The sequence below is a fragment of the Apium graveolens genome, chromosome 6, assembly GCF_009905375.1.
Source record: "Apium graveolens cultivar Ventura chromosome 6, ASM990537v1, whole genome shotgun sequence".
Taxonomy (NCBI): Eukaryota; Viridiplantae; Streptophyta; class Magnoliopsida; order Apiales; family Apiaceae; genus Apium; species Apium graveolens.
Window position 1 is genome coordinate 23,034,552 of NC_133652.1, and position 15,952 is coordinate 23,050,503.

The following is a 15,952-nucleotide window of genomic DNA, read 5'->3' on the forward strand; positions in this document are numbered from 1 at the left end:
GGACTTAATAAAATTGAATAAATAAAATTTCAATTTACATACTATTAAATCAGAATTTGGTTGCTTGATGATTAAGAGGTAATTAGATAATAACTGCAAATTTCAGATTTTAAATAACTTTAATTTAAGATTAGGGTTAGAATTCAGTTTTTCTTTCCATATATAATCTCTTATTAGCTGCATTAGTGGGCTACGTTTTTCATAGGAAAAAAGACACAAAACTCTAGCAGCTAAAAAGAGAGAAAGACATAGAGAAAAAAATGAATTTAGATTTTTGGTGCTAAAATATGTATCTTTTGCTCAAGATATCATGTGGATAAATCTACGGCGTAGATCGCTCAAGGCGGGGTATGCGGTGATCAATTAAAGTAAGGACCTTCATTAAACAACTGTGATCATAAAAAATTTTAAGATAAACATCTCATATACTAATTAAATATTATTCTTCGCATGGATAATGTGATGGATTTTGAATATTTCTCTTTTTTACGATTTATACATTGTTGTCGTATTTTATGCCTCAAACCCCAATACTTTTGTTAGATATTTTTTGAAATAATTATAATCTATTCGATAATATTAATAAAAAGAAGATCAAAAGAAGTAATTATAATATATTATCGAAATAATTATAATCTATTCCATAATTATTATTTTTATCATTATATATATTGGTATGATTTTAATATGTTGATGATAGTATTCGAACCTTACATATCTTGAATAATAATTTTTAAAATTATATCTAATGATTCTTATCAATTTGATCTAAAGGCTCTGGGTTGAATTACCAAATTTAACAATCAAATTTGTAATATTTTGAATTTAATATAATTATAAATATACCATATTTTATACTTTTTAATCCAATTTTTTGATGAGATAATTTTCTCTTATCGAATTTAATCTATTAACAATTTTTTTTTAAGTTTTGTACACGTTTGTATATTATCCCTGCACTCACTTTAACCCATTTTTAAAATAATATAGTTGAATTTTCATTTCAATTGTAATTAATATTCTTTTTAATATTTATGAAAGGTTTATTGAAAACTATTGAACAAATTTTATATTTGTGTAAGTTATTAATGTCACTTATTATATATAAAAAAAAATTAACATTTTATTGAAAAATATTAAGTCAAAATTTAAAGAAACGGATTTTAGCGGGTCAAAGATTTATCATATTCATATCTACCTTTCATTTTGACGAATTGCATGGTTAAACTAAATTTAAAAAATCACAATTAAAAAATGCCAAAAGTATTGTTGTAAATGAGTCGACACGCTCATGTACAGTTGAGTGTTTGATATTAAAAAAAATTGGCTCGGGATCGGTTCGAATTATAAACGAGTCCAACATTGTAATAATTTTAAGGTTCGAATTGTAAATAACTTGAACTTGATAAAAATGTAGTCATGCTTGAAAGTTCTTAAACAAGTTCGACTATAATATTTGTGAACCACTTCGTTAATAAAGTTCGTGAATAATATTTGTGAAATGTTATGAACACACGCTTGTAAAACAATATTTAATTAATAATTTTTATAAATAAATTAATCAATTAAGTTAATTTATTTATTATATTCTACTTAAATTTATAATTTTTGAATATATATATGATTTATTATGATATTGTAAATATAAAACTATTTTATATAACTTGTGTTCATGTATTCAATTAGGTTGTATATATCCTTATTTAAATAAAAATACTATAATTTGATCAAAATGATAATGCTAAATATTAAAATTTATTTATGGTTTATAAGGTTTTAGAATTTTGTTAGATATCTTTTCATTTATTTAAATAAATGAAAACAAGTGGAACTCTTTCAAATATTCAGGAATCGTAAAAATTAGTTCGTACATTGAGTTAGTTTTGATCAAAAACTAATTTGTAAACTGAGTTGTTAGTGATTAAATGTTCTTGAACAATATTCATGAGTTATTCGTTGAACTTTAGTTCATGAATTGTTTGTGAACATATTCGTAAATAATCTTTTTTTAATGAATCAATACATGAATATAAATTTTGGCTAAATAAAATTTCGAACTCAACTTAATGTATTTTTAATATTTTTTTTTTGCCAAATTTAAAACAAATTTCATTAATAACTTGAAAGAGACTCAATAGGGAAAAACCCCCAATTGATCATGCAACCGGGTTGAAAAACAAATAGAGCTAAATAATTAGCCGTTTCGTTTCTGGATTGTTTAACAAACTGGGTTGGCTCAGTTGGTTAAAGAGAGGAAAACTAACCTCTTGGTCACAGGTTCGAATCCCACGGGAGGAGAATTTATGATTATGCCTCCTGAGCCAGAGCCTGTCGCTTAAATGCGGTTTACCTTGGTTCACGTGGTTTATAAGCTATTACGTGAACCCGTAGGGTTTACCCAGTGCGCACCCGAAGTGTAGCGGCTGCGGGTTACCTGCGATAAAAAAAAAAGATATTCTGAAAATTAAAAATGGAGAAAATGGTTTCCAGGACAATTCATCATGCATCTCCTCCGTAAACAGTAACTTCGGAATTGACCTCACATTAATTCCATTAATAGTGCAATGTTCAGATGACTCAGTGGCAGCAACTGAGCGTAGAGACCTCATGTTATGAACAATTATTTTTTATGAAAGGTGAGCAAATGTGATTTCATCACCGTTTCAATCGCAACCCAACTATCTATCTGCCGAAAACCAGCTATAAACCTGCCGGAAGTGTTGTTGATGCGAGATATCTAGATCTCCCAATACATCATCAAATTCATTTTCAACACAACCACCATACGGCACAAAGCGAGATATATCGTATGAAGCGAAACAATCAAACACACAAATAGTAACTTAAATAGAATAATACGAAAAAAAACCCAAAAAATAATACCAAATTATAATATGTTGTTAGATCAAAGATTTTGAATCAAAAAATTAATTTTTATAAATAAAATCAAAATTTTTATCTTAATAGATCTGAAAATTAAAGTGAAAAATTAAAATTGATGAAATATGAAGACCTGTAATTTCGGCACGGTTGACTCGTTTCCCGCATTAGACATTAAACACTAAAATTTTCATTACACAACATTAATCCCCAATTCACAATGACAACTCCTCGACAACCCACAGAAACACAAAACTCCCCTTCATCAAACACTCGAATCATATCTCGTCCGTTGGTTTTAAATCACCGATCGCCCCATTTCAGTTACACCATAACCGATTGGCTCCAAACCCGTTTCCAACTACTTGAACCCGACGACCCGGATTTCCCCACCTTATCTCAGTCTGTGCGGGCCCTTGCAGTTGCGGGTCCCTCTCCGCTCACTGCACACACTATCCGGCAACTCCCGTCGCTTGAGCTAGTGGTTTGTAGTGGCGCTGGCGTTGACCACGTTGACCTTGCAGAGTGTAAGAAACGTGGCGTTAAAGTAACTAATGCTGGAGATGCTTTCTCCGCTGACGTGGCGGATTATGCTGTTGGTTTGTTGATTGATGTTTTACGACATGTTTCTGCTTCTCATCGTTTTGTTCGTGCAGGCTTGTGGCCTGTTAAGGGAGGTTATCCTCTCGCTTCTAAGGTTATTTTTTCCACTTGATGCGGTTTAGATCGTGAGATTTCAACCAAGCGCATTCTTATTCCTATTAACCTAGGTGTAATCCCATAATTCAAACAACACACTTAGTAATAATTTGATATGCATTAACTTGAGGGCGACGCAATAGCAGTAAGAACTTACTTCTTGTCGTGCTGGTTTGGTTGTTGCTCACTTCTGCTCACTTCAAAATTTGTAAGAACATACACCCTCCGTCCCAACCAATTTTTTACGTTTTATTTGGACACGAAAATTAATAAATATGTATAAAGTAATAAATAAGATAAAGAAAAGTGGGTGAAGTGGTGGGACCCATTGAACTTTAATATATAAAATGGAGATATTGCAGTGAAAAGGGTTGTGCGACCCATTAATTATTTTTGGTAAGTTTTGAAATATAAAGAATTGGATGAGACATAAAAAAAATGTAAGAAATGGTTGGACAGAAGGAGTTTTAATCATTTATAAGACATATAAGACAATTTATGCAAAAAAAAATGCACTGACTTTGTATTTTTAATTTTATGATTAAGTTTTATAGTAAATAATTTGTTTATTAATGTATGATGTCTCGTAGGTAACTTATAAGTTGAAAAATGTATGTATTTTTGAATTTAGAAGGAACTTGTATGATATCACAAATGGGGTATAGATTGCTAGTTTACATACACTAGCCAAGCCCAGCTAACTTATTAGAAAGAATATCACAAAATGTGTCTAGTTAGTGATGATGCAATTTAGCAATTGTTATTTTAAACCGATTCATGATAAAATTTGATTGAAAAAGTATCATTTTAAAGAGAGCCTAACATTGATCAATAGTCTACCGTATAATTGGTTAACTGTGATGTGTGCAATTTCTCCTCCCAGTTCTTCCTGTTTGATGTTTTTTTTTTGGATACATCTCTGAGACGATTATCTCACTGTTCCATTATGTTATTTTTTTTCTGAATTTTGCTTGATGCTTCCCATAAAAAGCATTGAAATTGTCAAGTGTGCAGGTAGGGGGTAAGCGTGTTGGAATTGTGGGACTGGGAAGTATTGGATCTGAGGTTGCTAAAAGGCTAGAAGCATTTGGCTGTGAGATTGCATACAATTCAAGGAAGAAGAGGACACAGGTTTCATATACTTACTACGCCAATGTCATTGATCTTGCAACCAACAGTGATGCTCTCATTGTCTGTTGTGCATCAACCAAGGAAACCCACCACTTGATCAACAAAGACGTTATGACTGCTTTAGGAAAGAGTGGTGTTGTAGTCAATGTTGGTCGTGGAGCTCTCATTGACGAGAAGGAACTAGTCAAATTTCTGGTGCGAGGTGAGATTGGAGGAGCTGGTCTTGATGTGTATGAGAACGAACCTAAAGTGCCCGAAGAGCTGTTAGGATTAGACAATGTTGTTTTATCTTCTCACACAGCTGTTTGTACCCCAGAATCCATGGAAGCATTAAAAGGCGTAGTTGTTGGAAATTTGGAGGCCTTCTTTTCCAATAAGCCTCTGCTGTCTCAGATCGTGATTGATTGATAGTATTCTACCCCTATCCTCTGGTGATCTTGTAATCCTTGTGAATGTGATCATCTGCAAGACTACAATTTTGTTTTTTTTTGCTAATTAATGAAAATTCATGACTTTAGACGGCAAGACATGCAATTCGTATGAATTTCTGTTTCATATATACCTGCAAATTCTGGTTTAACTAAATTGTTTCCGGTCTTGGAGATTAAACAGATGTGTACGTACCTCAAGGACAGAAGACTCTTTTCCTGTTCCAGTAGCTAAAATTTTTAGTTTCCTGATCCTCTTCTTAAGACCGTAAATTGTTAAAACACAGTGCGATCAGTGTTGTCAAGTGCTGAATTTATTAAAATTGTATGTGACAGAATTCCCAATTAAAATTTTGTTGATACAATCTAAATCAAATCAAACTTCATTTATACTAATAAAATTGTATTATATTAATAGAAGCTATACAATAGGAAAATTGTATTTAACAATACAAAAAGACGCAGAAAACTCAACCACACATAACTAGAACAGTTTCTTTTAGATGTCAGTTGATAATTTGGAGCTGATGTATCCTCAGCATCTTCATCATTTAGCAGGGCCAGAGTCTCAATAAATGGTCTTACATGGTGGAGTTGACGGCTATTGTAGGGATAGCCATCGACTTCTTCACTTGCTGTCCTTAAATGGGGTTTGAGCCTCCCAGTGAACCTCCTGAAATCTTTAGTTTTCGCATTACAGGAGATTATCTCTAAATGATCAAGATCGAGCCTGGGAAAAAGAGCTTCACCGTTGTTTCTCAAACCTACCACTCGTTGAAGGTCGTAAAGAGTATGGTTTTCCAAATCAATTGTATATAACTTGTTCACATTCTGATCATATACTTGCACCATACAACAGCGCAGCAAGTCATTTACATATTTGGATCCGTAAACAGCAAAAGAGCATTCACCAATAGGGGTCAAGTAGATATCTGAGACCTTCTTATTAGATACTATATCAGTCTCTCCTAACCTTCCACTTTCAATATCCAAAGAACATATCATCCATCTTTCACTACTTGCTTTTCTAGGCCAATGCAATTTTCCATTGACATATACTAAATCACGACCCGCAGCCACAGACCTAGCAGGAACACTTTTGGTGATGGTTCTCCAAGAATTAGTCCTCAAACTATAAACATCAACAGATGAGGCCTGCTCTGTAGAGATTTTGGCAACAAAGTAATCATTCACTTGTCTGTCAAACCAAAACCCGAAACACGAACCACCATGATTTCGATATCTTGGAAGGACTTTTAGCTTTCGAATGGTGGGGTTCCAAAGATGTATAAGACCACTGTGGGACTTTGTATAGCAAATTAGTCCATTACAACACGCGAGTATAAACATTCCATGTCTTAGATCACCGGGAAACAACAACCTGTAATGTTCATCAAATGATTCGGTGTCGTGGTGTATTGATAGGTAGCGGGACTTAGTACCAGGTGACTTGAAGTCACAGAAGAGATACTTAGTATTATTTGGACAAGAAAGATGAAGTTTGATGAATACAGGAGATTTTATTAGAGAATACCATGGCTTACAAACAGAGGTACATCGCAGGATAGACTTAGAACATGGCACTTTCACAAGAATTTGCGTTAAGACATCTTCAGGTAACAAGTCCATCGTTTATAATGAATGAAACTGGAGCCTATAGAAGCAGGCATTATGAAGAAGAAAAGATGTATGAATAATATACATACACGCACATAAATTATACAAATCCAATTCACAGTAGAATTGTCTCCTTTAGTCCAATTCGATTTAGATTTATATACAGTAGATAAAACATATCAGAAACTCATTAAAAAAATACTTGTTTATTAGTAAATATCTTTAAATTTTCCAATCCAATTTTAACTTTGTTTTATGTAATAACATCATAAATACTTTGCTCCTCTTAACTCACTTCCCCTGTTCCTCTCTCTCTCTCTCTCTCTCTGCACACATTACTGTAAATTTTTGACAACTCTGGTGAATTTGTTCTAGACAATGAATTCAACAACATCCAACGTTGTCTCTCCATATAACAAGCCATCATGCTCTCGTACTATTTACAGTGATCGTTTTATTCCTAGTAGAACTTGCTCAAACTTCTCTCTTTTCAATCTCTCTACTCCTAAGTCTGATTATGCTACTCGTATTTGCACCGCATTGTTTGGCCCCGAGTCAACGTCAGTGAGCCCTGATGAGTCGGTTACAGGAGGGAAGAATATATTTAAGTTCAAGAGTGAGACTAGGCAAGCTTTGCATTCTCTTTTAGATGATCACATGCATGGAGATATTCAAAGCCCTGTTAAGCCTCTTAGGACGTTTCCTAAATCCCCTTATCAGGTTACCTTTAAATATAATTCCTGTATAATATATGTGTGCGTAGCTTCGTTTGTGCTATGTGTGTTTGTTGGCTAACTATCAAACTTATTTGTTGTTTAGATAATACATGCATAACTCGGTTTCTTTTGGTCACTCTGCTATGTTACTTGTGTGTTTGGTTTTTTGTTTTTGCTTGTCATTGTGTTTTTTTTGTAACTTGGTTTCTGGATTTGATGTACAGGTTCTTGATGCACCTGGATTGGTGGATGAATTCTATTCAAATCTTCTTGATTGGTCTTCACGAAATATTTTGGCTGTGGGGTTGGGTAATTGTGTCTACATAAAGAATGTTTGTACTAGCAAGGTAAGGTTTTTGACCTAAATTCATGAATTAGACATGTGTTTCCTACTGTTTTGAATTTGAAGTTTTCTTATAGGTATTCATCTATGACTGATTTTTATTGTGGTTTGATACTCATAGGTGACAAAGTTGTGCGATTTGGGTGATAATGACAGTGTCTGCTCAGTTGGATGGTCTCCGGATGGCACGAATCTTGCTGTGGGGACTAGCAGAGGCAAAGTTCAGGTAATCCATTACACTTCTTTGTGCATTCAGAACTCAGAAGTATTAAAAATAAAACATTAGTTGGTTAAGCAGTTTTTGTACATGAAACTGGCAGATAAATTCTTCCAGGATATAGTAATTAGTAACAGCGATGCACAATTTAATACCTTACTGCTTGAGATTTGAATAAACCAAGCAACTTCAATTCACTCATTGGAAGTGAGCCATGTCAATGATCATAGTATACCTTCCATGATTATTAGCTAAGAAAAATAATCATAGAAGATTTTGTAAATGCAAGCCATCGAGATGTTTCTTTGTTTACTCAGATATGGTAACTAATGCCCTATATTTTTCACTTCAGATTTGGGACGCCTCTCTGTGTAGAAGTATAAGAACAATGGAAGGACATCAGAAGCGTGTTGGGGCCCTAGCCTGGGGTACATCTCAACTATCTTCTGGCAGCAGGGACAAAAGCATTCTTCAACATGATATACGTGCCCAGGAGAATCGTATTAGTAAGCTAAGTGGACACACCTCAGAGGTCCGTTACTACTTCACAGTATATGTTAAGCGTGGTTTAGCATCTTTGTTAATTTGCTTCTTTTTTTATTTAAACTTATCTTTATCCACGTGTTCTGTTAATCGTTATGCAGGTTTGTGCGTTGAAGTGGTCGTACAATGATCGTGAACTAGCATCTGGTGGAAATGATAACAGAGTACGTTGTTAAACTTGCCTGTACTTATTAAGTTAAATTTCATATGATTCTTTCCACAAATTAGCGTTTGTGAGGAAATAATTGTGTTTTTATCTTCTCTGTTCAGCTCAATGTTTGGAATCAACATTCAGTTCAACCTGTACTCAAATACTGCGAGCATACAGCTGCTGTAAAAGCAATTGAATGGTCACCCCATCGTAATGGACTTCTGGCTTCAGGCGGTGGTACAGCTGACAAGTGCATCCGTTTTTGGAACACAACCACTAATTCCCACCTACGCTGCATAAACACTGGAAGTCAGGTTTGCAATCTGGTTTGGTCAAAAAATGTGAATGAACTTGTCAGCACCCATGGATTTTCCCAAAATGATATACTAGTTTGGAGTTATCCTACAATGTCGAAGTTGGCAACCCTTAGGGGACACACAGAAAGAGTTCTTTATCTGGCCATTTCTCCGGATGGGAAGACTATTGTCACCGGAGCAGGAGATGAAACTCTGCGGTTCTGGAATGTGTTTCCTCCCCCAAGATCTCAGAATACACAAACTAAATTTGGAGCTTTTGTTTCCGGAAGAATGCAAATCAGATAATCCGTCCAGATCTTTCAGCTTCAAAGTTGGGAAGAGCTTTAATACATTGGCTGGCAGGATGTAGGTAGCAATTGTAACAATCCCGATTTTTTTTAATTATTTTTAGTTGAATTATTTGATTTAATTATTTATTAATGTCAGTGTGCTGTAGTTAACATAGTTTTATAAGTTTATTTTTATTCTTATATTCAGAATATTATTTTAAGAGTATTAGTTTTAAAAAAATAGTAAGACTATTATAAAAAAAAGAGTGAGGGTTTTAATAAAAAAAGGAGGAAAAAAGAGTTAGGGTTTGAAAAAAAAATAACAGGGAGAACAAAAAGAGATTACTTACGTTTTATGAAAAGAGGAGAAGAGAGAAAGAGATGAAGAGGAGAGAGTAAAATAGATAGAAAAGGAGGAAAAGAGAAGGTAAGATAAGGAGAAATAGATGAACAACAAAGTAAATTGGAGATTATGGATTTGGAGTTTAAGAAATTAGGGTTCTTGTGATTGGGGTTCTAAATTTATTGATTTTCATTCTCGGTTACTAAAATCTCGAATTACGGATATATTTCTTGTATTATTTCTTTTCGTATTCGAATTCGTGTGTACGGACATCTTTTTTGTACTCTTTCTTTTCAAATTCAAATTCGTGTGTACGGACATATTTTCGTGTACTCTTTCTTTTCGTATTCGAATTCGTGTGTGCAGATATTTTCGTTATACTATCATTCTTGTTGTACTTCATCGGATTTGTGTGCCCCGATTCTAGTAATCTGAATTCTTATAAATTTCGTATTTAATTCTCTGTTTATTGGATTGTTGTGATTCTAGACTCGTTGGAAAGCTAATTTGATTATCTTCGTTTTTCGTTCTTTGTATTTTCTGAAATTCTACTTGTAAATATGTCAAAATATGTTGTTTATGTAATATATTGCTGAAATTTCTGTTTGTTCGGCCTAACTTCATAAATTCATTATAAATTGAATATTTGTTCAAATATTATGAGCAATACCATTTTGGAAAGATCTTTTCGATATCTACAATTTGCGTTTATATTGTTCTGCTAAATTCTGTGATTTTAATATCTTAAACATCAAAATACAATTGTAATCAGGGGTTGATTCTGTTCTGCAGTCCGCATTTATTTATTTTCTGAATTCGTTACTTGTTCGTTTTTGACGAGCCTTACCATTATGGAAAGGTCTTGGAATTTCCTACGACTTTCGTGTTTCGTACTTTTTCAGTTGACTTCATCTTTATGCAGTAATTTGACATTTTTTAAAACTGATCAGATTTGAGCTTATCAATAATTAGTGGTTTGTTATGTTATTTTGGTTCGTGATGTTGGGTTATAGTGTTTTGAGGTTATTTGATAAATTTATATATGATTTTGAAGATGTAAGATATTTGAGTGTGTGATCTTTGAGTATTTATTTTGAGTTATTTATGTTATTTGTATGACTTGGGAGTTTGTAAGACATCCGTCGCGAGTGGATAATCTCGTGCTTGGCACCTCCTATGCGGTATACTTAAATTGTATGGGCGTGTCGTCGAAGTTGTGGGACACGTATAATCATGGCTAGTATGTGTATGATTTGGCCTTTTGGTTAACCCGTGCTTATTGTCGTGCAAGCCCCTGTAAGATATTGGGTAGCATTTGCTTTGTGTTATGCAAACCCCTGTAAGTTTTGATGACTACATATTTCTGGATTATCGAAAATGTAGGACATCCTGTAAGTATAGGATTATCTCCCATGTTCGTATGTAAGCTATTTTATATATTATTTTGTAAGTGTGAGAATATGCGTAAGAGTATGGTATTGAGAAGATATTATCAATTAACACGTTTAGCTAAAGATTAAAACTCGTTTCAAATTTGACAGAGGAACACAAGCCCACAATAATTGACAAGACATGAACCACTATACATGATTACAAGAGAGATTACATAAACGTTTTTTATATGATTTCTGACCTTGGAAGATTGTCCTTAACAAAGAAGAAAGATCCGAGTTTAACCACTGGTAAACATGAAGAGCTTTGAAACAATGAAACCGCAGCACATGTTTTAAGAAATTGTATTTACATTTAACGTTTGCAATAGATAAATTACAAATAAAACAATATACAACAACAAATGACTAAGCCTAAAATATCAAATTAAATTAACATATTATCGTCGTTGTCGCTAACTTGGCTGGTTTTTACTGTTGCTCAGGCAAGCTTTGATGAGTTTCATCACTAGTTTGAATAAAAGTATGTTGAAGCCAAGGGATTGAACTCATTGTTGGGAAGCAACAATCACAATCTTCTATACATGTTTGTGGTATTTTCCAGTTGATCTTTGGAGGAGTTTCTTGCTTGTGCTTCTCTTCTTGCTCTTGCTTCTGGTCTGCGGAAAGGGCCCCACTGGAAGGTGCTGCAGCCTCCCTAAGTGGCCCCCAGCACTCTACTCTGTTGAATTCTGGGAGGTTTGAGTGAAAGTAAACCCAAACTAAAGACTCTTCTAGTTCTGGGTAATGACTAAACAAATGCACATCTCCATGAACAAAAGCATTTAGCACCTGCACATAAATAACAAGTTGTTAATGCATATTTATATGAAAAAATAATAGAATTAAGTAATATGGAATCAGTAAAAATTACCACAGGTAATTCTTTAGAGAAGATGAAAAATCTGAGCCTGGCAAACATATCTAAGAGAAAATGGCCACCACTTATGTGACAATGAACATGAAGAGACATTTTTCCTTGAACTTTCTTCCACTCTGCAATCACTTCATCTCTTTGTAGTTTATTGTACCACCCTTGTATCTACAAGTACAATGCAATAATGCTTTATATATATTTAATCAGGCTGAATGAAAAGTTTTAACCTAAATGAATAGATGATAATCAAGATCAACCCCGGTCCTGTTTATTTTTCAGCACAACTGATATTATGTCATAATGTTAATATCCCTTGTTTCCTCTGAATTTTTCTATAATCTAGATAAAAAAAACAGTAAATCTCCAAATTAAAATTTATGTTGATTTGTGATGAAGTTACTTAAATCTAGATAAATGTATAAAGATGGCTGAGTACACATGCTAAACACATACCTGAGAATTGTTAATAGTTTGAGAGATGGCAAGAGTGATTTTAGATGTTATATCACTGTGTGTAAGTGTATAAGTTCTTGGAAGATTCCCGGGATGCTTCTTTTCATCAACTCCTAAAAACAGGACCTTTAATTTTGAAGCTTCGAATATAGCTGGCCCAAATAATCTAGCAACCTGCAAAAACCCATCAGAGATCATAAAAGGCAACACATAATACATAAGTCATTTGATCAAATAATAGAAAATTACAGGGACTAAGGTTTGGTTCTTCTTGGATTTTCTTGATCTTGTATAGATGTAAGAAGACACTTGTTGTTCTGAACTAGGCTTTAGCTTTGGTGAAAGGATCATTGAAGCAGTCAAAGTAGCCATGCCTAGTGCTCTCTCCCTCTCTCCCTCTCTCTCTCGTTCTTTCTCTCTGCTCAGTTAATCACTTCAAGAATTTCCAAGATTTCAGGGAAGGTGAATTCCAAGATACAATTTTGATTAGTTATATATGAATTCAACAAGTGTTTTTTCTTGGGGACTTTTCTTGCTTGCTTTCACTTTGCACTTTGTTTTGCTTTGGTGGTACATACTTATACTTGCCTTGAAAGCGAGTTTGGAGTTGCTTGTATCTCTCAACTATGTATTTCTAAGTTGGCACGTATTATACTGAATCTATAGGTAGATGCAGTTTCAATCTATACGTATTATACTAGTGGGGACTGGGGGACTAGATAACGGTGCTCGCACATGTGAGACTAAAATATTAATATTTGAATATTAAATTTATTAAGTTATGGAGATAAACTCTATATCTATACTATCTATCTATTACTATCTACTAGCTTACGGCCCGTGCGATGCACGAGTATTGGTTAATACTTATATATTTTAAATTTTTTTATATAATTTTATTAAAATTTTATTTAAATAATTAAATAAGATATAATGATTATATAGTTATAATTTCAAGTTAGGTTAAAATAGTATAAATAGTATATGATTGATGAGATTTTATTTGTATATAACAATGTAAATGTTTATTATTGGTGAGTGAGATTCGAATATGAAAACTCATACGTAGCTTTATAAAAAATATAAATGTTTATTATTAACGGGATCCGAACCTGAGAACTTATATGTATATTTATAAATAATATTATAAATATTTGTTGTTGACAGGATTCGAACCTGAGAACTTGTGGAGTGTATTTTTTTAGTATTGCGATCTAACGGCTCTGATTATTTGATGAAGAAGATCTGACGGTCGTGATAGAAAGGGATAACCAAAATGAGGGGTTAACCAAACTACAAATTATACCCCATTCTGGCTATTATAGTATAGCATAGATCTATCTATACTATCTATACTATATTATAATATACGAAACATTAAAAGTTTGGTAGTCGGTCGGTCGGTATTTGATGAAGTTACTTAATTATCTTTTCTTAATTATTCTAATTCTAATTATTGGGTCGATCAATTTTAATTCTAATTGATATTAAAGTCAACTTCAAGTTTTACCCATTTCAATTCTATTTTATATCGAACTCTATGTCATTATAATTTACATTAAATTCAACTTCTTCTATCAATTTATATTTTAATTCATATCGAGTTCTATATTATTCTAATTTGTTACTTCAGACTAAATTAAATTTAAGCAAACTAAATATAATTATTAAGATTTAGTTGATATATCATGTGAACTTGAATAAAATAATACTATCAATAATACTATCAATCCTCCAAAAAAAAATTATACTAATGAATTTGAATAAACAAAATAATATATTTTATTTATCCAGGATAAAAAAAAATATTATACAATTGATTCAAACTAACACAATACTAAAATAAAAATATAATTCGACCAACAATAATAAAATCATATATACTAATTATTCAGTCTAAAATAAAATTATTAGTTTAAAACTAAACTAGACTAATTAAAACTAAACTATAAATAATTAGTTTGATTTGGTCGGTGTATTGAGCATCGGGCTAAAATAAAATGATGTGAATCACTGATCCGAGATAAATCAAATTAATATTAGACTAAGCAAAATTCGTATCATATTGATGTGAACTAAAAAAATCAAATTTTAATTCAAACATAAATATTATTTTTTTTAAAATACACATAAAATTTTCAATAAAACTATATCGTTCAATCAATAATATTATCTTTTTCAAATATTTTTTATATAGTTATAGTTCATCGATTAAGTAATCACTATGCTAAAATCATATTTTTAAGGTCCGAACATAATGAATACATTATATTTTTAACCTCAATAAAATAATAATTTCGTTATAATAATATTCCCTCCTTACCAATGTTATCATTTTAAATAAGTTTAAATATTCTAAAAAGTTTTGAACATATACGTCTAATAATATAATTATCATGAAGTCATATCATTTAAAGTTTTAAATGAACAAAATTAAGAATTGAATTCAAAATATATTTTTAAAAAAAATAATATAATTTTGAAATAAATATGTACGATCTGTGCATCGCACGGGTTTTAAACTAGTATTATATAAAAGGGGAAACATTGAACATTTTGGTACGGTACCTATTTTTTGGTACACGTTTAATTTACTGAATTACCCTTATTTAACTTAAAAGTTTTATTAGCTTTAGTAATCGAATTATAATAGAAAAAGAAATAAAAATAATTTACAACTATAACACGTTACCTTTTTTTTTCTCTCTCAATTAAAACAACTTCTCTAAATATTACAGACAAGTTTATTTAATAAAATAGAATAATAATATTATAATCACTAATAACTAATATATTACCTTTTTCAACTACTTAATTGTTTATTTTATTTAAATATTATTTTACTTAAAGACTTTGTTAAGCTCCTGACTTTAGCAATCCATGAATTCTTAATTACTTATCAAAAACAACTTAACATCATCATTCTTATTCCTCGATAACAACATCAATCTCATCTCATCGTTTAAGACAATGCAAAAACTCTCTGTTCTTAGAACAATACAAAAGTCAAAACCATATGCACCTCTGATCGGTAGTACGGCTGGTATAATTTGGTTCAACGGTTATTCCTTAATTTTTTTATCGTAAGGAACCCGCAACCGCTACCCTACTTTAGCAATCCATAAATTCTTAGCTGCTTAACAAGAACAACTTAACATCATCATTCTTATTCCTTGATAACAACAACAATCTCATCTCATCGTTTAAGACAATGCAAAAACTCTCTGTTGTTAGAACAATGCAAAAGTCAAAACCATATTCTGTTAGTCCCTTAACAATATAGCAAGAATTACAGAAGGGGGGTTATGGAATTCTTGAACCTTTTTCTTAAAATAAAAATGTTCAAACTCGAATATAAATATAAGTGTATTGATTAGCACAATGCGGAATAAAAACTTAAGTGAACCAAACATAAGTAATTAAAAACAAGAGTCTTTAAAAACTTTCTGGTGGATTTAAACAATTTCACCAGAGATATATATTATATCGAGAGAACTCTGTGTGCAAGAATGCTCACAGCTGCTTACAAATATGAACT

General features: G+C 32.1%; 4 protein-coding genes across 4 annotated transcripts; 2 read left to right on the top strand and 2 right to left on the bottom strand.

The window, feature by feature from the left end:
- Positions 1-3,052: 3,052 nt before the first annotated feature.
- Positions 3,053-5,267, top strand: LOC141667431 (glyoxylate/hydroxypyruvate reductase HPR3-like). The gene is made up of 2 exons (XM_074473926.1): positions 3,053-3,577; positions 4,594-5,267. The coding sequence occupies exons 1-2, from the start codon at positions 3,101-3,103 to the stop codon at positions 5,116-5,118; spliced, it is 1,002 nt and encodes a 333-aa protein (XP_074330027.1). The 5' UTR covers positions 3,053-3,100; the 3' UTR covers positions 5,119-5,267.
- Positions 5,268-5,549: 282 nt separating this feature from the next.
- On the bottom strand, positions 5,550-6,767 carry LOC141664768 (F-box/kelch-repeat protein At3g23880-like). Its single transcript, XM_074470724.1, has one exon. It carries the CDS (start codon positions 6,765-6,767, stop codon positions 5,550-5,552), a length of 1,218 nt encoding a protein of 405 aa, XP_074326825.1.
- Positions 6,768-7,101: 334 nt separating this feature from the next.
- LOC141668407 (B-type cell cycle switch protein ccs52A-like) lies at positions 7,102-9,385 on the top strand. The gene is made up of 6 exons (XM_074475290.1): positions 7,102-7,475; positions 7,696-7,818; positions 7,936-8,040; positions 8,384-8,563; positions 8,676-8,738; positions 8,845-9,385. The coding sequence occupies exons 1-6, from the start codon at positions 7,134-7,136 to the stop codon at positions 9,325-9,327; spliced, it is 1,296 nt and encodes a 431-aa protein (XP_074331391.1). The 5' UTR covers positions 7,102-7,133; the 3' UTR covers positions 9,328-9,385.
- Positions 9,386-11,319: 1,934 nt separating this feature from the next.
- Positions 11,320-13,008, bottom strand: LOC141668934 (protein STAY-GREEN homolog, chloroplastic-like). The gene is made up of 4 exons (XM_074476000.1): positions 12,664-13,008; positions 12,415-12,588; positions 11,959-12,126; positions 11,320-11,876 (listed from the first exon to the last, which is right to left on the bottom strand). The coding sequence occupies exons 1-4, from the start codon at positions 12,784-12,786 to the stop codon at positions 11,517-11,519; spliced, it is 825 nt and encodes a 274-aa protein (XP_074332101.1). The 5' UTR covers positions 12,787-13,008; the 3' UTR covers positions 11,320-11,516.
- Positions 13,009-15,952: the final 2,944 nt, after the last annotated feature.